Genomic DNA, 26,335 nt, shown 5'->3' with positions numbered 1-26,335 from the left:
CCTTTAAAATAAACCCTAATATAGCTACAATATAAATAATAATTATATTGTAGCTATTTTAGGATTTATTTTTATTTTACAGGCATCTTTCAATTTATTTTAACTAGGTACAATAGCTATTAAATAGTTATAGCTTACCTAGCTAAAATAAAGAGTAATTTACCTGTAAAATAAAAACTAACCTAAGTTACAATTACACCTAACACTACACTATACTTTAATAAATTAATCCTATTTAAAACTAAATACTTACCTGTAAAATAAACCCTAAGATAGCTACAATATAATTAATAATTACATTGTAGCTATTTTAGGATTTATATTTATTTTACAGGTAACTTTGTATTTATTTTAGCTAGTTAGAATAGTTATTAAATAGTTATTAACTATTTAATAACTACCTAGCTAAAATAAATACAAAATTACCTGTAAAATAAATCCTAACCTAAGTTACAATTAAACCTAACACTACACTATCATTAAATTAATTAAATAAATTACCTACAAATAACTACAATTAAATACAATTAAATAAACGAACTAAAGTACAAAAAATAAAAAAAGCTAAGTTACAAAAAAAAAAGTTACAAACATTTAAAAAATATTACAACAATTTTAAGCTAATTACACCTAATCTAAGCCCCCTAATAAAATAACAAAGCCCCCAAAATAAAAAAATGCCCTACCCTATTCTAAATTAAAAAAGTTACCAGCTCTTTTACCTTACCAGCCCTTAAAAGGGCCTTTTGCGGGGCATGCCCCAAAGAAAACAGCTCTTTTGCCTGTAAAAGAAAAATACAACCCCCCCAATGTTAAAACCCACCACCCACATACCCCTAATCTAACCCAAACCCCCCTTAAATAAACCTAACACTACCCCCCTGAAGATCATCCTACCTTGAGTCATTTTCACTCAGCCGAGCCACCGATGGAACCGAAGAGGAGATCCGGAGCGGCAAAAGTGATCCTCCAAGGGGCGCTGAAGAAGTCTTCCATCCGATGAAGTCATCATCCAGGCGGCGCTGAAGAAATCTTCCATCCGGGCGATTTCATCTTCCAAGCGGCGCTGAAGAAGTCTTCCATCCGGGCGATGTCATCTTCCAAGCGGGGTCTTCAATCTTCTTTCTTCAGGATCCATCTTCATCCCGCCGACGCGGAACATCCTTCTTCCCCGACGGACTAACAACGAATGAAGGCTCCTTTAAGGGACGTCATCCAAGATGGCGTCCCTTCAATTCCGATTGGCTGATAGGATTCTATCAGCCAATCTATTGGCTGATTGGAACAGCCAATAGAATGCGAGCTCAATCTGATTGGCTGATTGGATCAGCCAATCGGATTGAACTTCAATCTGATTGGCTGATTCAATCAGCCAATCAGATTTTTCCTACCTTAATTCCGATTGGCTGATAGAATCCTATCAGCCAATCGGAATTGAAGGGACGCCATCTTGGATGACGTCCCTTAAAGGAGCCTTAATTCGTTGTTAGTCCGTCGGGGAAGAAGGATGTTCCGCGTCGGCGGGATGAAGATGGATCCTGAAGAAAGAAGATTGAAGACCCCGCTTGGAAGATCCAATCAGCCAATCGGAATTAAGGTAGGAAAAATCTGATTGGCTGATTGAATCAGCCAATCGGATTGAACTTCAATCTGATTGGCTGATTCAATCAGCCAATCAGATTTTTCCTACCTTAATTCCGATTGGCTGATAGAATCCTATCAGCCAATCGGAATTGAAGGGACGCCATCTTGGATGACGTCCCTTAAAGGAGCCTTCATTCGTCGTTAGTCTGTCGGGGAAGAAGGATGTTCTGCGTCGGCGGGATGAAGATGGATCCTGAAGAAAGAAGATTGAAGACCCCGCTTGGAAGATGACATCGCCCGGATGGAAGACTTCTTCAGCGCCGCTTGGAAGATGAAATCGCCCGGATGGAAGATTTCTTCAGCGCCGCCTGGATGATGACTTCATCGGATGGAAGACTTCTTCAGCGCCCCTTGGAGGATCACTTCTGCCGCTCCGGATCTCCTCTTCGGTTCCATCGGTGGCTCGGCTGAGTGAAGATGACTTAAGGTAGGATGATCTTCAGGGGGGTAGTGTTAGGTTTATTTAAGGGGGGTTTGGGTTAGATTAGGGGTATGTGGGTGGTGGGTTTTAACGTTGGGGGGTTGTATTTTTCTTTTACAGGCAAAAGAGCTGTTTTCTTTGGGGCATGCCCCGCAAAAGGCCCTTTTAAGGGCTGGTAAGGTAAAAGAGCTGGTAACTTTTTTAATTTAGAATAGGGTAGGGCACTTTGTTATTTTATTAGGGGGCTTAGATTAGGTGTAATATTTTTTAAATGTTTGTAACTTTTTATTTTTATTTTTTGTAACTTAGCTTTTTTTATTTTTTGTACTTTAGTTAGTTTATGTAATTGTCTTTAATTGTAGTTATTTGTAGTTAATTTATTTAATTAATGTAATGATAGTGTAGTGTTAGGTTTAATTGTAACTTAGGTTAGGATTTATTTTACAGGTAATTTTGTATTTCTTTTAGCTAGGTACTTATTAAATAGTTAATAACTATTTAATAACTATTCTAACTAGCTAAAATAAATACAAAGTTACCTGTAAAATAAATATAAATCCTAAAATAGCTACAATGTAATTATTAATTATATTGTAGCTATCTTATGGTTTATTTTACAGGTAAGTATTTAGTTTAAATAGGATTAATTTATTAAAGTATAGTGTAGTGTTAGGTGTAATTGTATCTTAGGTTAGGATTTATTTTACAGGTAAATTTCTCTTTATTTTAGCTAGGCAAGCTATTAAATAGTTAATAACTATTTAATAGCTATTGTACCTAGTTAAAATAAATTGAAAGTTGCCTGTAAAATAAAAATAAATCCTAAGATAGCTACAATATAATTATTATTTATATTGTAGCTATATTAGGGTTTATTTTAAAGGTAAGTATTTAGTTTTAAATAGGATTAATTTATTTAATAAGAGAAATATTATTTAGATTTATTTAATTAATATTTAAGTTAGGGGGGTGTTAGGGTTAGTGTTAGACTTAGGTTTAGGGGTTAATAATTTTATTACAGTGGGGGCGGTGTAGGGGGGGCAGGATAGGGGTTAATAAATTTATTATAGGTGGCGACGGTGTAGGGGGGGCAGGATAGGGGTTAATAAGTTTAATATAGGTTGTGGCGGGGTCCGGGAGCGGCGGTTTAGGGGTTAAACTATTTATTTAGTTGCGGCGAGGTCCGGGATCGGCAGGATAGGGGTTAATAACTTTATTATAGGTGGCGACGGTATAGGGGGGGCAGGATAGGGGTTAATAGGTATCATGTAGGTGGCGGCGGGGTCTGGGAGCGTCGGTTTAGGGGTTAATACGTATATTATAGTTGTGGCGGGGTCCGGGAGCGGCGGTTTAGGGGTTAACATGTTTATTATAGTTTCGGTGGGCTCCGGGAGCGGCAGTTTAGGGGGTAATAACTTTATTTAGTTTGCGGCGGTGTAGGGGGGGACAGATTAGGGGTGTTTAGACTCGGGGTACATGTTAGGGTGTTAGGTGTAGACAGCTCCCATAGGAATCAATGGGATATCTGGCAGCAGCGAACATGAACTTTCGCTATGGTCAGACTCCCATTGATTCCTATGGGATCCGCTGCCTCCAGGGCGGCGGATTGAAAACCAGGTACTCTGGGCCGGAAAAGTGCAGAGCGTACCTGCTAGTTTTTTGATAACTAGCAAAAGTAGTCAGATTGTGCCGCACTTGTGTGCGAAACATCTGTAGTGACGTAAGAATCGATCTGTGTCGGACTGAGTCCGGCGGATCGAAGCTTACGTCACTAAATTATACGGTCTCTAGCCTTTGATAACTAAGGCGAATCAGCCTCGCCACAAATACGCTGCGGAATTCCAGCGTATTTGAGGTTGACGGCTTGATAACTACCCCCCATTATCTATCTTTTTAAACAATAACTATTTTTGTGTTGACTGTCCCTTTTTCTATGGGAGTAAAGCATGGCTATCAATTTCACATAATACTACTATCATATTGTCATGAACAATAAAGCTATTTACTGCAATCTGCAATTTTGACACACGGTTACAGAAGCATTGCTATCAATTTAGATGTGTTATTATTATTCTATGTTCAGCTTCCTATTACCATTCTCCAACTGAGTTCAAATTAGTTCTACATCCTGCATTTTGCACTAATCACTTTTGACACTCTGCTTCTACTAATGTTCACTACACACTCAACAATCGCAACCAAAGCATTCCTGCCTTCAGACCCCCAATTGTAATTAGCGGGTTTTAATAAAGATCACATGATGGCGCCCTTTGTTATGCTCTCACAATACCTTTGAATCTATTTGAAAAGAACAAAAACTTATTTCTCATCTTGAGGCCATCATATCTCAAAAACCTTTTTTTATTTTATTTTTTTTGCAGCTAACCACTCTCCTCGTCTGTCCTTCTACACCACCATCCATCTCTAGCTGCACCTCTCAAGAACTTGATGACCGTTCAAGAATACAATTGACATCATAAAAATAAGTTCCTTATATTATCAATTGTATCCATTATTTCTACTAAGCTAACCACAATTATACTCACCCCTCAAAAAACAATAAAAAAAAAATACAACACTTTCTTCATCCAGCATCACTCCCAGTCTTCTGATCTCCTTAATTTGGCCTCCAAACTATAAAAAGTTAATTTACAACAGGCCAAAAACACTCTCATCCAATAATCTACTTTACACCCTGCAAGTAGGCTTATGGCCTAAGCCCTCAGAATAGCTGGTCATTTCACCCCTCATGTAGATATCTCTGCAGCTTCTAGCACTATAAAGAGCCCCCCTGTCAGTTCTTCATTCTTTTTGGTATGCAAGGCCTATTCTATTACAGGACGATGGGGCTTAGACTCAGACCCCTTGCTTTTTCCCCTCCGTACATCTCATATTTAACCACCTTTGTACTGATGATACCAAAAAAATATTTATATTACTCAGATTGTCAGTCCTTTGCTTTTGGATGTCCCACAGTTCAATATTTCTAATACTAAGATTCTGCCTCGCTCATCCTGCATCCAAAATTTCTCTTGCGATGGATGAGTCAGGAATCAATATTTACAGCTGGCAAGATATACTCAAATGCCAAAGAGAGCTGGTGATGTAATTGTCAACATAATATAAACCTTGGTTATATGTGTAAAGATGCAGTATATAAATATGGGTGCATGGAGCATATGTCTTAAGACCGCTGCTTCTTAACTCCTGTTTCCGACGAGCCTGAAGGCTTGCGCGGAAACAGATACATTAGGCTCAATACTGGGCTTGATAAATCAGCCCCTATAATCGCTAATTGCTACCACAAGCTTGCAGCAATATTTACGTATCATAATACAGCTTATACATGCAACCTAAAGGCAGTTTTATACCATGTTTAATACTTGTGTATACGTAGGGGTCAATTTATTAAATACCGGACGGACATGATTTGCTTTATCCGCCCAGCATCACTAAATGCGACAGCATACGCTGTCGGCATTTAACATTGCACAAGCATTTCAGTGCCGACCCCCTGTACAGCTGCTAGTGGGGGTGTCAATCATCCGGATCGGATCCGGATGATTGCAATCCGCCACCTAAAAGGTGGCAGACAAGTTAAGAAGCAGCAGTCTTATGACCGCTGCTTCTTAACTTCTGTTTCCGGCGAACCAGAAACTACGGGGGTAGAAAGCAGCATCCGCTACTTATTAAATCTACCCCATAGTACCATCAGAAAGTTAGTACAGTAATCCGAAAGGTAATAGCTATTGTTTTAAATTACTATAGACTAGCATTTGTATTTTAGAACAAACAAAAAAGGACACAGGCGGAGAAGATTGCGACTTTTATCTAAAGAAAACGAAATAAGAGGTCAGTGAACAGCCAAAGAAATTACACGCCAGATGAAGCCCACGAGGCACAGAAAGTGCAGGATGAAACGTGCGTAGCAAGTTGTCTCTTGGATTTTATAAGGGGGAATTAGCTGACCCCCTGACACATGCTTTCACAGGCAGCAAGGCTATCCCCAACTGTCAGGGAAATGTACAGCACCAACTTTACAAGACCGGCAGATACTGTGTGTATGAACTGAGTACTATCTCTCCCTGAGAGACCGGATGTTTGTGAGAGTTGTATGGAGTAATACACCTAACCATCCTTGGAGTGTCGTGAATGGGATGTACGAATCACAGCCACCACTACTAAAGAGCCGAGATCTTGTCAGGATTTTACAGGTATGCTGACTTACATACTGCATTACGAATCGGAAGGATCTTGTCAGGACTGTACAGGTATGATAATTCAGTTGTTCAATTACGATGCTATTGGATCCACCATCAGTTGGAACGCCCTATAAAGTCTGATGAGTTGGAGACTTTTATTTTACACTGAAACAACTTGACGGGTTAAATATCCTTTGTGACCGAATTTACTTAAGCTCCCTTTTTTCCTTTGTGGACCCAGAGGTTTAACTTTAAGACTGTTCATTTCATCTTATGGACATTCATTGACAATGGGGGACTTTATCAGTTTACATCCTATGATGATGCCCAAATTTATCTCAATATTTGGTATGGACAGCTCATGATTATAGCCATCACTCTGGGGAGTCCTAGGTCCTTATTTTCAGTGACCAGTCACTAGTAAAGCATGCTATTTGGGCTTGCTTGATTACTTGATTAGCTCTATTAAGGTTTTTTCATTGTATTATTTTTTTTTTCCATTATATTGTATTATTTTATTCACTCTTGTCTTGGAAGCTAAATAAATAGAATAGTTTAATAAACTGTTAACTAATTGTGGTCTGATCAGTTGGTGCCAAGGGACCGGGGTTTCTATATGCATTTGGAATAATCAGTGCGGAATAAGATAGACTTGGGGAGGTGTTTCAGTGGAAACAGTTTTCCCATTTTTCTCTTTTTATTTTATATTATAGTTTTCTATTTCCCTGCACCATCACTCTGTAAGATTTTGCAACACAGAGTTTTGATGATTATCAATTATTGAATGAGGATTAGTGCTGTTAGTTATTTTTCTACACACACACTATATATATATATATATATATATATATATATATATATACATACATACACACACACAATATATATATATATATATACATACACACACACACACACAATATATATATATATATATATATACATACACACACACACACACACAATATATATATATATATATATACATACACACACACACACACACACATATATATATATATATATATATACACATACACACACACACACACACACACACACACACATATATATATATATACATACACACACACTATATATATATATATATATATTTATTCATATACACACAATAAATATATATAAATAAATATATATATATATATATATATATATATATATATATATATATATATATATATATATAATTTATTGAAATCATAATCCCTATTACTTATAGTGATTGAAGGCATTTTATAACACAACAGGTCATCATTAGATCATTACAGCTACATTTCAGTTTTGTTCCTTACCTTGTAATGTAATTTGCCATTGATGCCCAGAAAGGAACTATCATCACACCAATTGCAGTAGCTGAAGGGACAAGTGTGTAATATCTCTCCCAGTAATTTGTGGAAACAAACAAAGCGTAAATTCCAGTGGAGAGAAACATCATCCATTTTATGCCAAAAAACCTGCAAAGATGAGATGTGACAATAAAAAATAACCTTAAAATCAGAGAAAGTGGTTGGTGCTGTGAGAAAGCAGAGGTCACTATATTAGTGTTAAATGGACCAAGCTGCAACAGCTACTAAGACCAAAGACAACAAAGTTAAAGGGACACGAAACCCAAAAAGTTTATTTAATGATTCAGATAGAGAATACAATTTTAAGTGACATTTAAATTTTCTTCTATTATCTAGTTTGCTTCATTCTTTAGATACCTTTGTTGAAGAAACAGCAAAGCACATGGGTGAGCCAATCACATGAGAAATCTATGTGCAACCACCAATCAGCAGCAAATGAGCGTATTTAGGTATGCTTTTCAACAAAAGGATATCAAGAGAATTAAGCATATTAGATAATAGAAGTAAATTAGAAAGTTGCTTAAAATTGCATGCTCTATCTGAATTATGAAAGAAAAAAAATTGAGTTTCATGTCCCTTTAAAGACACCAGCACATTTGTTTTCATACCTGATCAAGACTGGTGTGTAGAGAAGTGCAGCAATAGGTGTGACATTAATGCCCATCAGCATTTTACTGTCAATATCCTGAAGTCCCATGTTTCCATATTTCACATCACGATAGGTCTCATCATAATGTAAAATCAGTTGCATTTGCAAAAGGCCTAGGACAGAGAGATAGTGTTAGTACTTAAATGTTATCTCATTAGAGCCTTCATTTCAACTCATAACAATTGTTGTGCACAAGCACTGTATACTAGCTTAGGCGATATGTTACTTTGTTATCTAAGCTTTATATTAGAGGAGCAACCATTTGAATTAAATTGATTAAAGATGTTCAAATGACATAAAACAGTGATGTCATTGCCACATTAGTATAAAAAAATCAAGCTGGTAATCTCAGTCTCCAGTTAACTGAACAACCTCTTCCACCTCCTTGGAATGATAAGCGCACAACTAGGAATCCAAGTAGCTTGTAGTCAACATAGTTTCTTTAAAAACTTGCTAAAACCGTGAAACGCGTTTCTCAGCTGTATACTGGCAGTTTTCTCATGCCTGACTGAGATTACCAGCTTGCTTTTATTGCACTGCAGTGCCATCAGCATTGTTAGTTACCAATTTTGGATTTCTGTGTTTTCACAGTAGGTTTGAATTATGTTTTATACAAGAAATAAAATTAACCCCTTTAAAGTAATTTCTCTACTCTAATTTCTGAGCATACATGGTTAGATCTTTTGACCCATCTGTACTTAACAGATTTACATGCTTTCCTTACAAAGTCAGAATCTGTGGTACAGGCCTGCCCTTTGGGCAAGGTGAGATGGGGGCCCACCCAGGGCCCCGTCCTTTGGGGGGCTCCACAATGTCAGGGTTGAGGGTATGAGAAGGTGCAATGTACATCCTGAATTTAGTTTATGAAGAAGTGTTTATGGTATTAGGAGGTGTAACATATAGTGTTATTCTGTATATAGTAACACTGAATATTGGGACAGGGTGGGCCATTCAGGGGGCCGGGTATAAAGGGGTAGAGGAATAAGGGTGCTGGGCTGAGAGGCCCCACAAATTTGTCTCTCCCAGAGCCCCGCTAATGCTAAGGGTGGCCCTGCTGTGGTGTAAACACAGACCTTTGGACTTTATCTAGTAATTGCAATTTTACACAAATGTCCAATTTACTTTTATTTTCAAAACTGTCTCCGTTATCTTGGTATCCTTTGCTGAAAAGCATGCTCAGAAGCAGCAATGCACTACTGTGAACTTGTTGATGATTGGTGGCTGCACATATATGCCTCATGTCATTGGCTCACCCAATGTGTTAAGCAAGCTCCCAGTAGTGCATCATTGCTTCTTCAACAAAGGATACCAAGAGAATAATAATTTTTTTATAAAGCGCCAACATGGCATTAGGTATAAAACTGTACAATAATTAAAAGACATAAACATACACAACCTGCTTCCTGGGAGGCAGCAAAGAAAAGAGGAAGATAACACTATTTTCTGCTCTTATTTCCGATTGTTTTTCTGTTTATTTTCATGTTCTTTGCTGCTGTTTGGTAATGATTAAATAATTGATCATAAAATCATAAAAGGTAGAAGGCCTTGCCCAAAAGTTACTGATAGCCGTAAAGCACCTTTACATAAGATTATTATTGTATAGCGCTACAAAATTCTGTAGAGCTGGGTACAGAGATAGGGGTATATAATGACAGGGATTTGTGATAAGATACAAAAATATAACAGACTAACAAATCTAGTACAGGAGGAAGAGGGCCCTGCTCCGGGGGGCTTACAGTCTACAAGTTGACTGTGCAGTGACATAAGGTTTGGGGTCGCTTGTCACATTGATTGCAGCAGTGAGTCAAGGAAGTTCAAGAATTATTTTGGGTAGGATGAAAAACAGGAGAGATGGTAAACCTCTCTTAATAGGTGTGTCTTCAAGGAGCGCCTGAAGCTATATAAGGTTGACAGTCTTATGGAGCGCGGCAGAAAGTTCCAGGACAGGAGCAGCACGTGGGAAGTCTTGAAGGTGGGAGATGGATATAGAGATAATAGGAGTGGAGAGACATAGGTCAGAGGTTGATCGTTTCCATAAAGTATAAGGTGCAGCCATGTTTGAATTTGAGTAGAAAAAGAAAGAGGGCACTCCAATAGTGAAATACGTTGATGCAATGCAGCAATCCACAAAGCCCCCAATGGAGATATACTCACAAACGAGAATCACTCAATAGTGCAGTAGGTGCATGCTGAAACATCAGAGCTGTCCAGCTAGCTCGCACTCAGGCCTCCAGAAAACTTGATATGCCACACCGAGGATACCGGATCAGTTACAAGCCTCTGCTTTGCTGTATTCGACAAGGATCTATTAAATGGGGTATCTTCGCAAAAAACACTCTGTCAGGTATCAAAGTCATTTAGAGCAAAAAGTAAAATTGCTGACCCCAGATAAAGACTCAAATGCCAATATAAAAAACAATGGCCTAGATTTGGAATTTTGTCGGTAACGACCCGAAAAACTAACGCCGGCTTTTTTCTGGCCGCACCATAAAAATAACTCTGGTATCGAGAGTCCACATAAAGGCTGCGTTAGGCTCCAAAAAAGGAGCGTAGAGCATTTTTAACGCAGCTTCAACTCTCGATACCAGAGTTGCTTACGGACGCGGCCAGCCTCAAAAACGTGCTCATGCACGATTCCCCCATAGGAAACAATGGGGCTGTTTGAGCTGAAAAAAAAACAAACACCTGCAAAAAAGCCTAACGCAGCCCCATTGTTTGCTATGCGGTAACCCTTCCTACGTCTGCACTTAACACTCTAACATGTACCCCGAGTCTAAACACCCCTAACCTTACACTTATTAACCCCTAATCTGCCGCCCCCGCTATCGCTGACCCCTGCATATTATTATTAACCCCTAATCTGCCGCTCCGTAAACCGCCGCTACTTACATTATCCCTATGTACCCCTAATCTGCTGCCCCTAACACCGCCGACCCCTATATTATATTTATTAACCCCTAATCTGCCCCCCACAACGTCGCCTCCACCTGCCTACACTTATTAACCCCTAATCTACCGACCGGACCTGAGCGCTACTATAATAAAGTTATTAACCCCTAATCCGCCTCACTAACCCTATCATAAATAGTATTAACCCCTAATCTGCCCTCCCTAACATCGCCGACACCTAACTTCAATTATTAACCCCTAATCTGCCGACCGAATCTCGCCGCTATTCTAATAAATGTATTAACCCCTAAAGCTAAGTCTAACCCTAATACTAACACCCCCCTAAGTTAAATATAATTTAAATCTAATTAAATTAATTAACTCTTATTAAATAAATTATTCCAATTTAAAGCTAAATACTTACCTGTAAAATAAATCCTAATATAGCTACAATATAAATTATAATTATATTATAGCTATTTTAGGATTTATATTTATTTTACAGGTAACTTTGTATTTATTTTAACCAGGTACAATAGCTATTAAATAGTTAAGAACTATTTAATAGCTAAAATAGTTAAAATAATTACAAATTTACCTGTAAAAGAAATCCTAACCTAAGTTACAAATAAACCTAACACTAGACTATCAATAAATTAATTAAATAAACTACCTACAATTACCTACAATTAACCTAACACTACACTATCAATAAATTAATTAAATACAATTGCTACAAATAAATACAATTAAATAAACTAGCTAAAGTACAAAAAATAAAAAAGAACTAAGTTACAAAAAATAAAAAAATATTTACAAACATAAGAAAAATATTACAACAATTTTAAACTAATTACACCTACTCTAAGCCCCCTAATAAAATAACAAAGCCCCCCAAAATAAAAAAATGCCCTACCCTATTCTAAATTACTAAAGTTCAAAGCTCTTTTACCTTACCAGCCCTGAACAGGGCCCTTTGCGGGGCATGCCCCAAGAAATTCAGCTCTTTTGCCTGTAAAAAAAAACATACAATACCCCCCCACAACATTACAACCCACCACCCACATACCCCTAATCTAACCCAAACCCCCCTTAAATAAACCTAACACTAAGCCCCTGAAGATCATCCTACCTTGTCTTCACCATACCAGGTTCACCGATCGGTCCAGAAGAGCTCCTCCGATGTCCTGATCCAAGCCCAAGCGGGGGGCTGAAGAGGTCCATGATCCGGCTGAAGTCTTCATCCAAGCGGGCCAGAAGAGGTCTTCCATCCCATTGAAGTCTTCATCCAAGCGGCATCCATCCGGAGCGAAGCGGCAGCATCCTGAAGACCTCCACCGCGGAACATCCATCCTGGCCGACGACTGAACGACGAATGACGGTTCCTTTAAATGACGTCATCCAAGATGGCGTCCCTCGAATTCCGATTGGCTGATAGGATTCTATCAGCCAATCGGAATTAAGGTAGGAATATTCTGATTGGCTGATGGAATCAGCCAATCAGAATCAAGTTCAATCCGATTGGCTGATCCAATCAGCCAATCAGATTGAGCTTGCATTCTATTGGCTGATCGGAACAGCCAATAGAATGCGAGCTCAATCTGATTGGCTGATCGGATCAGCCAATCGGATTGAACTTGATTCTGATTGGCTGATTCCATCAGCCAATCAGAATATTCCTACCTTAATTCCGATTGGCTGATAGAATCCTATCAGCCAATCGGAATTCGAGGGACGCCATCTTGGATGACGTCATTTAAAGGAACCGTCATTCGTCGTTCAGTCGTCGGCCAGGATGGATGTTCCGCGGTGGAGGTCTTCAGGATGCTGCCGCTTCGCTCCGGATGGATGCCGCTTGGATGAAGACTTCAATGGGATGGAAGACCTCTTCTGGCCCGCTTGGATGAAGACTTCAGCCGGATCATGGACCTCTTCAGCCCCCCGCTTGGGCTTGGATCAGGACATCGGAGGAGCTCTTCTGGACCGATCGGTGAACCTGGTATGGTGAAGACAAGGTAGGATGATCTTCAGGGGCTTAGTGTTAGGTTTATTTAAGGGGGGTTTGGGTTAGATTAGGGGTATGTGGGTGGTGGGTTGTAATGTTGGGGGGGGTATTGTATGTTTTTTTTTACAGGCAAAAGAGCTGAATTTCTTGGGGCATGCCCCGCAAAGGGCCCTGTTCAGGGCTGGTAAGGTAAAAGAGCTTTGAACTTTAGTAATTTAGAATAGGGTAGGGCATTTTTTTATTTTGGGGGGCTTTGTTATTTTATTAGGGGGCTTAGAGTAGGTGTAATTAGTTTAAAATTGTTGTAATATTTTTCTTATGTTTGTAAATATTTTTTTATTTTTTGTAACTTAGTTCTTTTTTATTTTTTGTACTTTAGCTAGTTTATTTAATTGTATTTATTTGTAGCAATTGTATTTAATTAATTTATTGATAGTGTAGTGTTAGGTTAATTGTAGGTAATTGTAGGTAGTTTATTTAATTAATTAATTAATAGGTTAGGATTTCTTTTACAGGTAAATTTGTAATTATTTTAACTATTTTAGCTATTAAATAGTTCTTAACTATTTAATAGCTATTGTACCTGGTTAAAATAAATACAAAGTTACCTGTAAAATAAATATAAATCCTAAAATAGCTATAATATAATTATAATTTATATTGTAGCTATATTAGGATTTATTTTACAGGTAAGTATTTAGCTTTAAATTGGAATAATTTATTTAATAAGAGTTAATTAATTTCGTTAGATTTAAATAATATTTAACTTAGGGGGGTGTTAGTATTAGGGTTAGGCTTTAGGGGTTAATACATTTATTAGAATAGCGGTGAGCTCAAGTCGGCAGATTAGGGGTTAATAATTGAAGTTAGGTGTCGGCGATGTTAGGGAGGGCAGATTAGGGGTTAATACTATTTATTATAGGGTTAGTGAGGCGGATTAGGGGTTAATAACTTTATTATAGTAGCGCTCAGGTCCGGTCGGCAGATTAGGGGTTAATAAGTGTAGGCAGGTGGAGGCGACGTTGTGGGGGGCAGATTAGGGGTTAATAAATATAATATAGGGGTCTGCGGTGTTAGGGGCAGCAGATTAGGGGTACATAAGGATAACGTAGGTGGCGGTCGGCAGATTAGGGGTTAAAAAATTTTTTTTGAGTGTCGGCGATGTGGGGGGACCTCAGTTTAGGGGTACATAGGTAGTTTATGGGTGTTAGTGTACTTTAGAGTACAGTAGTTAAGAGCTTTAGAAACCGGCGTTAGCCCAGAAAGCTCTTAACTACGGACTATTTTCCTGCGGCTGGAGTTTTGTCGTTAGATGTCTAACGCTCACTTCAGAAACGACTCTAAATACCGGAGTTAGAAAAATCCCATTGAAAAGATAGGATACGCAATTTACGTAAGGGGATCTGCGGTATGGAAAAGTCGCGGCTGGAAAGTGAGCGTTAGACCCTATTTTGAGTGACTCCAAATACCGGCGGTAGCCTAAAACCAGCGTTAGGAGCCTCTAACGCTGGTTTTCACGGCTAACGCCAAACTCTAAATCTAGGCCAATGCGTTTAATATACGCTTGACATAAAAACACAAAGTATCACAATGCGTGTCTCAGTCGAAAGACTGTTTCATCAGGTGATAAAAGTAGTAGAAACACTTACTTATAAAGATGCAATATTAAACAAACATTTAATTCAGCTGCGTGTTACTAAACCTACTGGGTCGTGATTGGGTAAGCATGACTGTTAATCATGGTTACATTTGATTGACACTCATAAAGTCCAATAGAGAAACTTACTGATGATTGTCTTAATGAGGATCAATCCAATCCAATTCAGCTAAAACTATTTCAAAGGATCCAATAGCGGACCTAAGTTGAGAACAACGTATATTTACACACCATAGGTTATTCAAATTAGCCATTTGTTTGTTAGACATTTCCTATTCGTTGTGGGACTCGTTCCCAAAAACAGAGACAGATTAAAGCAATTTCTAATTAGTGAGGGCTTGTAATCTCATACCGCTTCTTTATATGGCGATATAGATCGTGTTTATAACCAGTTTTGATATGGGAATAAAATTCTTAACTCCAATCATTCATACCAAAGCGGGACTGAACACACGCAGATACAAAAACAGGGGGCATCATTAAAGAATATTAAAACCAATATATATATATAAACAATATTAAATAAAAAAACATACTTAAAACCTAGTCATACATAAAAAATATTAAGTTGATTAAACAAAAATGCCCATTATTTCGGGAATTGATAACTTAACATTTAACATGTCACAGTATGTGGACCAATTTGTTAAGAAATCAGTGATTACTTTACTTTCCTATATTAGGGACTCAGCAGATCTAATATTTAAAATGGAAAATATAAAGAAAAAATGGTAGAGATTTACACTGGTTAACTTGTTATGTTACGGCATTATATTAGAATATTACACATTCATTGGGTCTTGAAGCAGACAAGCACTATTTTGAACATGACATTTATCTGCCGTTGGGGGGTTGTTTGTATTTTTTATTGCAATGTAAAAGAGCTGATATCTTTGGGGCAATGCACCGCAAAAAGGCCCTTTTAAGGGCCATTGGCAGTTTAGTGTAGACTAGGGTTTTTTTTTATTTTGGGGGGCTTTTTAATTTTGATAGGGCTATTAGATTACGAGTAATTCGTTTTTAATTTTGATAATTTCGTTTTTTATTTTTTGTAATTTAGCGTTTTGTTTTTTTTTGTAAGTTAGTAAATTGTATTTTATTAATTTAATTTATTTCATTTTATTGTAATGTTAGGTTTTAGTGTAAGGCAGGTTAGGTTTTATTTTATAGGTAACTTTGTATTTATTTTAACTAGGTAGCTAGTAAATAGTTAATAACTATTTACTAACTAGTCTACCTAGTTAAAATAAATACAAATTTACCTGTGAAATAAAAATAAAACCTAAGATAGCTACATTATAACTATTAGTTATTTTGTAGCTAGCTTAGGTTTTTTTTTACAGGTAAGTATGTATTTAGTTTTAAATAGGAATTATTTAGTTAATAATTGTAAGGTTTATTTAGATTTATTTTAATTATATTTAAGTTAGGTGGTGTTAGGGTTAGACTTAGGGTTACATCAGGGTTAGGTTTAGGGGTTAATAACTTTAGTATAGTGGCGCCGACATTGGGGGCGGCAGTTTAGGTGTTAATAAGTGTAGGTAGGTGACGGCGATGTTAGGGGCGGCAGATTAGGGGTTAATAATTGTAATGTAGGTGGCGGCGATGTTGGGGCAGCAGATTAGGGGTTAATAACTGTAATGTAGGTGGCGGCAATGTTAGGGGCAGCAGATTAGGGGTGTTCAGACGTGGGGTTTATGTTAGGTTTAAACGTTACATTTTCTTTTCCCCTTAGACATCAATGGGGCTGCATTACGGAGCTTTTCATTCCGCGATTGCAGGTGTTAGGCTTTTTTTTGCCAACTCTCCCCATTGATATCTATGGGGAAATCATGCACAAGCACGTCAAAGCAGAGCTTGATTTCGGTGAGGTATGGCGCTCAATGCAACCATATTGCCCACACAAGCCTGCTTTTTGTAAACCTGTAATAGCAGCGCTATAGGGAGGTGAAATAATGCCAAAAATGTTGCGGTCGTTAATTTCCCTATAGCGCTCAAAACTCGTAATCTCGCTGATAGTTATATATTTTCATTTAGAGTTATTTAGATGATCAGCTCACCTAGTGTTCTCTGAATGTGAGTGGTATATATATATATATATATATATATATATATATATATATATATATATATATATATATATATATATATATATATATTTATCCATTCCTCTGTGACTCTTAACTCTCTGTCTATCTATCTATTGGGTTGTTGTAAAGCGCGGCTATTCACCCATAAGGGTCTCAAGGCGCTGAGGGTTGCAGTTCAGTTGAAGAGCCAGGTCTTGAGGTCCTTTCTGAACTTAGTTAGGGTGGTAGCTTGTCTGAGGTGCAGCGGGAGGGTGTTCCAAGTCTTGGCTGCCAGGTGAGAGAAGGATCTGCCTCCCGCTGTGGTTTTCCTGATGCGGGGGATGACAGCGAGGGCTTGGTTGGCCGATCAAAGTTGTCTGGTAGGGGTGTAGAAGGTAACACGGTGGTTCAAGTATTCGGGACCGATGTTATGGAGGACCTTGAATGCGTGGGTGAGAAGCTTGAAGGTTATTCTTTTGTTGATGGGAGCCAGTGCAGGTCCCGCAGGTGTTTAGTGGTGTGGCATTGACGAGCGATGTCAAGGATTAGTCTAGCCGAGGAGTTCTGGATGCGCTGTAGTCTCTTTTGGAGATTGATGGTGGTGCCGGCGTAGAGTGCGTTACCATAGTCCAGTCGGCTGCTGACGAGGGCGTGAGTGACAGTCTTCCTGGTCTCAGTTGGGATCCATTTGAAGATCTTTCGCAGCAGGTGAAGTGTGTGGAAGCATGCAGAAGAGATGGCGTTGATTTGCCGGTCCATGGAGAGCGATGAGTCCAGGATGACGCCTAGATTTCGTGCATGGTCGGTGGGGGTTGGAGGGTGTCCGAGGGCTGTGGGCCACCATGAGTTATTCCAAGCAGATGTGGTGGGACCAAGGAGGAGGACTTCGGTCTTGTCTGCGTTCAGCTTTAGGCAGTTGTAGTTCATCCAGGTGGAGACTGCTGTTAGCCCTTCATGGACGTTTCTCTTGGTGGTGGTGGGGTCACTGGTGAGTGAGATGATTAGCTGGGTGTCGTCGGCGTAGGAGACGATGTTGAGGTCGTATCGTCAGGCAATGGCGAAGAGAGGGGCCATGTAGATGTTGAATAGGGTGGGGCTTAGAGAAGAGCCTTGGGGTACACCGCAGCCGATTTCTGTGGGCTTGGAGGTGAAGGGTGGGAGTCTAACTTTCGATATGTACCAATTAGTGCATTTTTGTTTCATCAACTAATATTTAATGATGCCCCCTGTTTTTGTATCTGCGTGTGTTCAGTCCCATATCAAAACTGGTTATAAACACGATCTATATAAAGAAGCGGTATGAGATTACAAGCATTCACTAATTAGAAGTTGCTTTAATCTGTCTTTGTTTTTGGTAACGAGTCCTACAACGAATAGGAAACATCCAACAAACGTTGTTCTCAACTTAGGTCCGCTATCCTTTCAAATTGTTTTAGCTGAATTGGATTGGATTGATTCTCATTGAGACAATCATCAGTAAGTTTCTCTATTGGACATTGGGAGTTTTTAATCAAATGTAACCATGATTGACAGTCATGCTTACCCAATCACAACCCAGCAGGTTTAGTAACACACACAGCTGAATTAAATGCTTGTTTAATATTGTATCTTTATAAGCAAGTGTTGCTACTACTTATTTTATCACCTGATAAAACAGTCTTTGGACTGAGGAAAGCGTTGTGATACTTTTTTTTTATGTCAAGCGTATATTAAACGCATTGGTTTTTATATTGGCAATTGAGTCTTTATCTGGGGTCAGCAATTTTATTTTTTGCTCGAAATGACTGATACCTGACAGAGTGATTATTGCGAAGATACCCCATTTAATAGATCCTTATCGAATACAGCAAAGCAGAGTCTTGTAACTGATCCGGTATCCTCTGTGTGGCATATCAAGTTTGCTGGAGGCCTGAGTGTGAGCTAGCTGGACAGCTCTGATGTTTCAGCATGCACCTACTGCACTATTGAGTGATTCTCGTTTGTGAGTATATCTCCATTGGGGGCTTTGTGGATTGCTGCATTACATTAACGTATTTCACTATTGGAACACCCTCTTTCTTTTTCTACTTCACAGATCACTCCTTTCCCAGCTTGGGATTTTTCATTTGAAGAGGAAGCGGCACCTACCCTTATTTGGGATCACATGTATATATTTCTTTTGAATTTATTCTTATTTTAATTCTTTTCTTTGAATTATTTGAAGCATTTTTTGCGCACACAGTTGTTTTAGGTTTTCTCCTATCTGTTCCATGTTTGAATTTAAGTTGCCCCTTATCTTTTTACCCTGCTAAAGACAATTAAGGGCAGATATCAAACGACACTAAAAGAGAATTGTCCAAACAAGGCTGTATGGAACATAGGATAATCTAAAAGAAAACTAGTTCAAACATGGAATCAAACTAAACAAATTGTTGTAATCACTTGTGGAAATAAGCATAATATATGCACTTATATGCTTACAATGTAGTGCTGAAAAATGTACTGTCACATAAAGCAAGGTGAATACTTTTTAATGTTGCCCAATAAACAAAACCTGACTATGATACTATGGTAACTATTTGCTCTGTTTCCTAGAACATATTATTTGTGTATATAAGTAATTATGACATACCCAAATATACCCCATATGTGATGGCAGCACCCAGACTTGCACACACAACGCTTTTCACAGTCAGAAGCCTCTTGCGCCGATAATATCTCTTCTCTTCTGCCTCCTCATCATAGTCAGTCTTCTCACCCAAGAACTCCTCCACCTGTAACATAGCGCACAGATAAAGATCACATGGCTGACTTTAAAGCAGATGCCTGTCAAGATCTCACATTCATGAATAAATCACATGATGCCAATGGTTACACAATATAATACCTGTGCATTAGCGCCATCCAATATAGGAGTCTCATCAATCAGTGAAACCCCACCCACTCCATCTGCTGCTATACCATTAATGGATGCATCCTGATAGACTTGAGCCATATCCAAGTATGTACCTGCACAGTTAAAGAAAACAGTATTGCGTGTAGCCATGATTTAAAAATATAAAATTTAACATTTATTCAGCACAAGGTAAAATGCACATTCCATACATGTAACCTACGGTTCCAGTGCCAAATGAGTGAGCTAATGCATTTTGCCGTACTTTTAGCCCCGAAAACATGATTAGTAGACACTTCTTTTAAAAAGCCCCCACAAGCCTGATTGGGTACTATAAATGACATCAGAACCACTTAAAGAAACATTTAGCGTATATATAAAAATATATAAAGAATATATAAAAAACATTTATTTGCAAATACAAACATATAAAATAAGCAACAGATCAGAAAATTTCATAAACTTATAATTATGTGTGTGTTAAACTTTATATATCTCTCTCTGCATATATATATATATATATATATATATATATATATATATAATATATATATACACACTGTGTATATATATATATATATATATATATATATATATATATATATATATATATATATTTATATAATTCAGTCAGGGTAGGCATCATGGAGAAAAAAAATCGATAACAGAACAAAATAAAAAAAAAACATTTTTTGTATATAATCGGAGAGAAGCAGTGAGCAGATCTGCCGCTCTCAATTGCGTAACATGACTGAATGTGGTGACATTTTTATCACAGGGATATTGGAATATAGCTCACAGATTTTATAACTGGCAATTCACATAGCTGGTTTATTCAAGTAGTTCTTTTGTCTAGTGTCTGTCTAGAAAGACACACCCAATGGTCTTTTTGAGTGACATTTGATAAGCCACTCCCTTTTGAATTGGGGTATAAAATACTGTAACACCAGAGCCTCTCTCTCTTTTGTATCCTGGGCATGCTGTAAAGATGGCTGAAACTCTCAAGAAATATGGCTAAGTACATTCCTATGATTATTTTAGCAGTATTGAACAAATTGGGGTTAGTGTGTAGTAAAGTTGCCCTGTATCTTAAAATGTGGACTGTATCTGTAAAATAGATTTATATATATATATACACCTGTAAATATTTATCTTATTATTAACATATATTGATTCCTAAATAAACTGTTTGACAAATAATGGAGGGCCTCTCAGAGTTTATTTCACAATTTATCTGTTTTGGTTTTAGTGGTACCACCATAGAGATTTAGTGGTTTAAATTTAGTAGAAAGTAAAGATATTTTAAATTAATAGATAACCACACTGTGCAGTACCTTAGGAACCGCAAGCACAAGCGCCAATAAACCCCCAATTGAGGCAGCTCTCATAGCTGCCTCATGGGGAGGAGCCAAAGAAGTAACACTACCCGGTCACGTTCCTGGTTCACAACATCAATGTGTAGTTTTTTTTGATCAGTGTATTTTGTGGTATTAAGTTTTAAGACAATTCTGCTTAAGATGATTAGAATATGTCACACTATCACAGAGAATGCTGAGATTCTATACAATACACATAAATTAAGCATCATGTCTTTCAACAAGGCAAACTAATTTAAACACTGACACTAAATTCTGGAGGAGGAAATTATAAAAGCTTTTTTATGGAATTGCTCACATTTTTCCTACATCAGACTGGGGGGGAAGTGAACTGTCCAGGAAGAGTGACACACACTAGCAGTGCTGATGAAGGTAGCTGTCAAACTAGTAGCCCCTTTTCCGAGCGAAAATAGTGCTTCCTACGGCAAGATCCGACATCTACTAGTGAGGTTCGCAGTGTTAGCATCAAGGTGGCCCCGTGCAATGCCAGTCTGGCAGCAGCGAGCAATGCGCAAGGCCGGCTCAGCCTTGCTGAGGGATGGGGTGCACAGGTCTTCCAGGGGTGTCTACACGCTTACTTCCCTGCACGGTGTAGGCCTGTGCGTGATGCTGAGAGGAGAGATAGAATCTTACCCGGAGTTAGATGCATCTGCCCACAGCCCAGCACCGTGCTGTGCACGTAACCCGTCGCTTTACAGTGTATCTGGTTTGCTCCTTAAGCCTGTGACATACTGCAAGCGATGTTGCGCAAGGCGAAGCAACGGCCTCGCGCTGCGTCACATCGCTTCTGAAGTTCAAATATGTCAACTCTGAGCGCTCAGCTACGCGACCTGATGCAGCTGAGCACGCAGAGAAGAAAAGGCAGGGCACACTGAGCTCGCACAGCTGCATCATCACACTGCGCGCCGCTCTCAGTGTGTCACAGCCTTTACACTTTTGTTGCAGCTGCACTGTGTGCTTGGCATGCATGCTGTGTTGGTCACCTATGTACATAATCATTCATGACATGTTTCCTGTAGAACTGATGCATGGCATATGTATGCCAGAAACATGCAATCTCAAAATGCATAGAAATCATAGGATCTGTTTATAGACTAATGCACAGAGTTCAGGATCTGCTGTGATTATTACTGGCATTTCTAGGCATAGTAAATCAGTAAATAAAGATGTTCTGTCTGGCAGAGGATCTCTTAGACATGGTTTAATTAGCTGGAGGTCTCATCTTGTGTTCCCTTTTCCCCTCATGAAGAAAGCTTGCATGGAATGCCTGCTCTCTTATTATACAACCTCCTTTTTTCAGAGATCCCAGCTGAATATTCCAACAATAAATTCATGTATTTTATACAAAAAAAATAATTCTTACAAAAAAAATAAGAAAAACAAAAATAATATATAATCTATCAATCAGAATATGTTCTATATTTCCCCCCTGCTGAAGCCCTGCATATGATCTGGTGCCTTCAAGTCACTGTCAGAGAATGAACAACCCTGTGAGACTTACTTTGCTATTTTTAGCTCTTGCCCATAGAGCTTAAAGGGACATACTACTTATATGCTAAATCACTTGAAAGTGATGCAGCACAGCTGTAAAAAGCTTACTTGAAAATATCACCTGAACATCTCTATGTAAAAAAAACGAAGATATTTTGCCTCTCAATTTTCTAAGCTCACCAGAATAAGTGCTGTGTAAAAAGTTATCTTTCAGTTATTGCCCAACTGCAGGTAAAAAATTTTTTTTTTTAAAAAAAAGGAAGAAATGAACAGCAGCCAATCAGCATCTGCAGTGCTGAGGTCATTAACTGTTTTACTGTGATCTCATGAGATTTCATAGTAAACTTCCTTAAACTGAATAGGGAAATAACATGAGTGTGCCTGAGGCACGCTCCCTTGCAAGTCCCGGTACAGACATAATGATTTTCTGTTTAAAGGGACAGTCAACAATAAAAGTGTATAAAAAGATAGATAACGCCTTTACTACCCATTCCCCAACTTTGCACAACCAACATTGTTATATTAATATACTTCATAACATTTAAACCTCTACATTTCTTGCTGTTTCTGAGCCACTACAGACAGCCTCTTATAACATGCTTTTTTATTTGCTTTTCACAACAAGAGACTGCTAGTTCATGTGGGCCATATAGATAACACTGTATTCACGCCCGTGGAGTTATTTAAGAGTCAGCACACAGCACTAATTAGCTAAAATGCAAGTCAATAGATAATAAATAAAAAGTCATGTGATCAGAGGCTTAGATACAAGGTATACCTACACCAAGAGTTTTGCCACGGTAATCAGATGTAAAAAATGCTTACCTGATAAATTTATATATTTCCGGACATGGATAGTCCACGACGTCTTTCCAATTACTAGTGGGATATTCACTCCTTGCCAGCAGGAGGAGGCAAAGAGCACCCAAGCAAGCTGTTAAGTTTCACTTCCCTTACCCATAACCCCCAGTCATTCAGCCAAAGGGAAATGGAAAAAGAAGATAACACAAAGGTGTAGAAGTGCCTGAGGTTAAAAAAAAATACTGGCTAATCTTAAGGGTAGGGTCGTGGACTCTCCATGTCCAGAAAGAAAGAAATTTATCAGGTAAGCATACATTTTGTTTCTTTCCTAAGATATGGAGAGTCCACAATGTCATTCCAATTACTAGTGGGAACCAATACCCAAGCTAGAGGACACGGAATGAGCAGGGAGGGAGAGCAAGACAGGCAGACCTAAACAGAAGGCACCACTGCTTGAAGAACCTTTCTCCCAAAAGAGGTCTCAGCCGAGGCAAAAGTATAAAATTTGGAAAATTTGGAAAAAGTATGCAGAGAGGACTATGTTGCCGCCTTGCAAATCTGTTCCACAGAAGCTTCATTTTTGAAAGCCCAAGAAGAGGAGACAGCCCTAGTGGAATGAGTCGTAATTCTCTCAGGAGGCTGCTGTCCAGCAGTCTCATAAGCAAAACGAATCATACTTCTCAACCAGAGGGAAAGAGACGTAGAAAAGGCCTTCTGACCCTTACACTTTCCTGAGAAACAAACAAACAGGGCAGAAGACTGAAGAAAATCTTTAGTAGCCTGTAGGTAAAATTTTAGAGCACGCACAACATCCAAATTATGTAAAAGACGTTCCTTATGAGAAGAAGGGTAGGACAAAAGGAAGGAACAACAATTTCCTGATTAATGTTTCGATCCGAAACCACCTTAGGGAGAAACCCTAATTTAGAACGAAGGACCGCCTTATCCGTATGAAAAATAAGGAAAGGCAAATCACTGCAGAGCCGAGAGTTCAGAAACTCTACGAGCAGAGGAAATAGCAATAAGAAACAAAACTTTCCAAGATAACAACTTAATATCTACAGAATGCATTGGCTCAAATGGAGCCTGCTGCAAAACTCTAAGAACTAGGTAAAGGCACCTAAGAGGCACAACAGGCTTAAACATAGGTCTGATTCTGACCAAGGCCTGACAAAAAGATTGAACATCTGGCACATCCACCAGACATTTGTGTAAAAGAATAGCAAGTGCAGAAATCAGAAAATCTGCCTCCCAGTTGTCCACTCCTGGAATGTGGATGGCAGATAGAAGACAATTGTGAGCTTCTGCCCACTGAATAATCCGAGCCACCTCCTTCATGGCCAAGGAACTCCGAGTTCCTCCCTGGTGGCTCATGTAAGCCACTGAGGTGATGTTGTCTGACGTTAACCTGATAAACCAGGCTAAGGACAACTGAGGCCAAGCCATCAGGGTATTGAAGATCACTCTCAACTCCAAGATGTTTATGGGGAGAGAAGACTCCTCCCGAGTTCATAGGCCCTGAGCCTTTAACGAGTCCCAGACTGCTCCCCAGCTTAGTAGGCTGGCGTCCGTGGTCACAATCACCCAGGAGGGTCTCCGGAAACATGTGCCCTAAGACAGATGATCCTGAGAAATCCACCACGAGAGAGAGTCTCTTGTCAACTGGCCCAGATCTATCCTCTAAAACAGATCCGAATGGTCTCTGTTCCATTGTCTGAGCATGCATAATTGTAGAGCTCTCAAATGGAATTGAGCAAAAGGAATGATATCCATGGAAGCGACCATCAGACCAATTACCTCCATGCATTGAGCTACTGATGGCTGAACAGTAGACTGGAGAGAGAGGCAAGAAGAGAGAAGTTTGGATTTTCTGACCTCTGTCAGAAAAATCTTTATAGATAGGGAATCTATGATGGTCCCTAAGAAACACACCCTTGTAGTTGGAACAAGGGAACTCTTCTCCAGATTCAGTTTCCATCCGTGGGAACGTAGAAACGACAACAAGATCTCTGTATGAGAGTTTGCCATTTGAAAATATAGCACCTGAACCAATATGTCGTCCAGGTAAAGCGCCACCGCAATTCCCTGAGACCTGACAACTGCCAAGAGAGCCCCCAGAACCTTTGTGAATATTCTGGGAGCTGTAGCAAGGCCAAACGGAAGAGCAACACATTGAAAATGCTTGTCTAGAAAAGCGAATCTCATGAACTGGTGATGAGCCCTGTGGATGGGAACATGAAGATACGCGTCCTTCAGGTCTATGGTCATCATGAACCGGCCCTCTTGGACCAAAGGAAGAATGGAACAAATGGTTTCCATTTTGAAGGACTGTACCCTGAGAAATTTGTTGAGACACTTTAGAACTAAAATGGGTCGAAAAGTTCCCTCTTTTTTGTGAACCAAAAACAGATTTGAATAGAATCCTAGACCCTGTTCCCTTACTGGGACTGGAACAATCACTCCCAGGGAGGAAAGGTCCTGAACGCAACTTAAGAATGCCTCTCATTTTACCTGATCCGCAGATGATCTTGAGAGGAGGAATCTGGGAGGACGAGTCTTGAATTCTATTTTGTAACCCTGAGATAATATGTACACAACCCAAGAGTCTGGAACATCACGTATCCAAGCTTGTCAAAACAAGGAAAGTCTGCCCCCCACTTGATCCAATCCTGGACCGGGGGCAGACCCTTCATGATGACTTAGTTTTAGATGAAGGCTTCTTTGATTGCTTCCCCTTATTCCAAGTCTGATTGGGTCTCCAAGTGTCCAATATTTAACTGGAGTTTTCAGTATTTCAACAGTGTGTACAGTAAAATCTATACAAAAATACTGAACACTTTAATGTCCAGTTTTTAAAAGTACGGTCTAGTCAAAAATAAGCTTTCATGATTC

The 26,335-nt window shown here is 38.9% G+C and overlaps 1 protein-coding gene across 1 annotated transcript in view; it reads right to left on the bottom strand.

The window, feature by feature from the left end:
• UNC93B1 (unc-93 homolog B1, TLR signaling regulator) overlaps window positions 1-26,335 on the bottom strand; it is a 71,769-nt gene that overhangs the window by 38,189 nt on the left and 7,245 nt on the right. Inside the window, exons 2-5 of the mRNA XM_053692370.1 lie at window positions 19,770-19,891; window positions 19,515-19,656; window positions 8,243-8,396; window positions 7,581-7,742 (exon numbers count right to left, since the gene is read on the bottom strand). Coding sequence (XP_053548345.1) covers window positions 7,581-7,742; window positions 8,243-8,396; window positions 19,515-19,656; window positions 19,770-19,877 — 566 coding nt within the window. The 5' untranslated portion in view covers window positions 19,878-19,891. The remainder of the gene's footprint in view (window positions 1-7,580; window positions 7,743-8,242; window positions 8,397-19,514; window positions 19,657-19,769; window positions 19,892-26,335) is intronic.

The sequence above is a fragment of the Bombina bombina genome, chromosome 9, assembly GCF_027579735.1.
Source record: "Bombina bombina isolate aBomBom1 chromosome 9, aBomBom1.pri, whole genome shotgun sequence".
NCBI lineage: Eukaryota > Metazoa > Chordata > Amphibia > Anura > Bombinatoridae > Bombina > Bombina bombina.
This window is presented reverse-complemented; position numbering and strand designations above follow the sequence as displayed.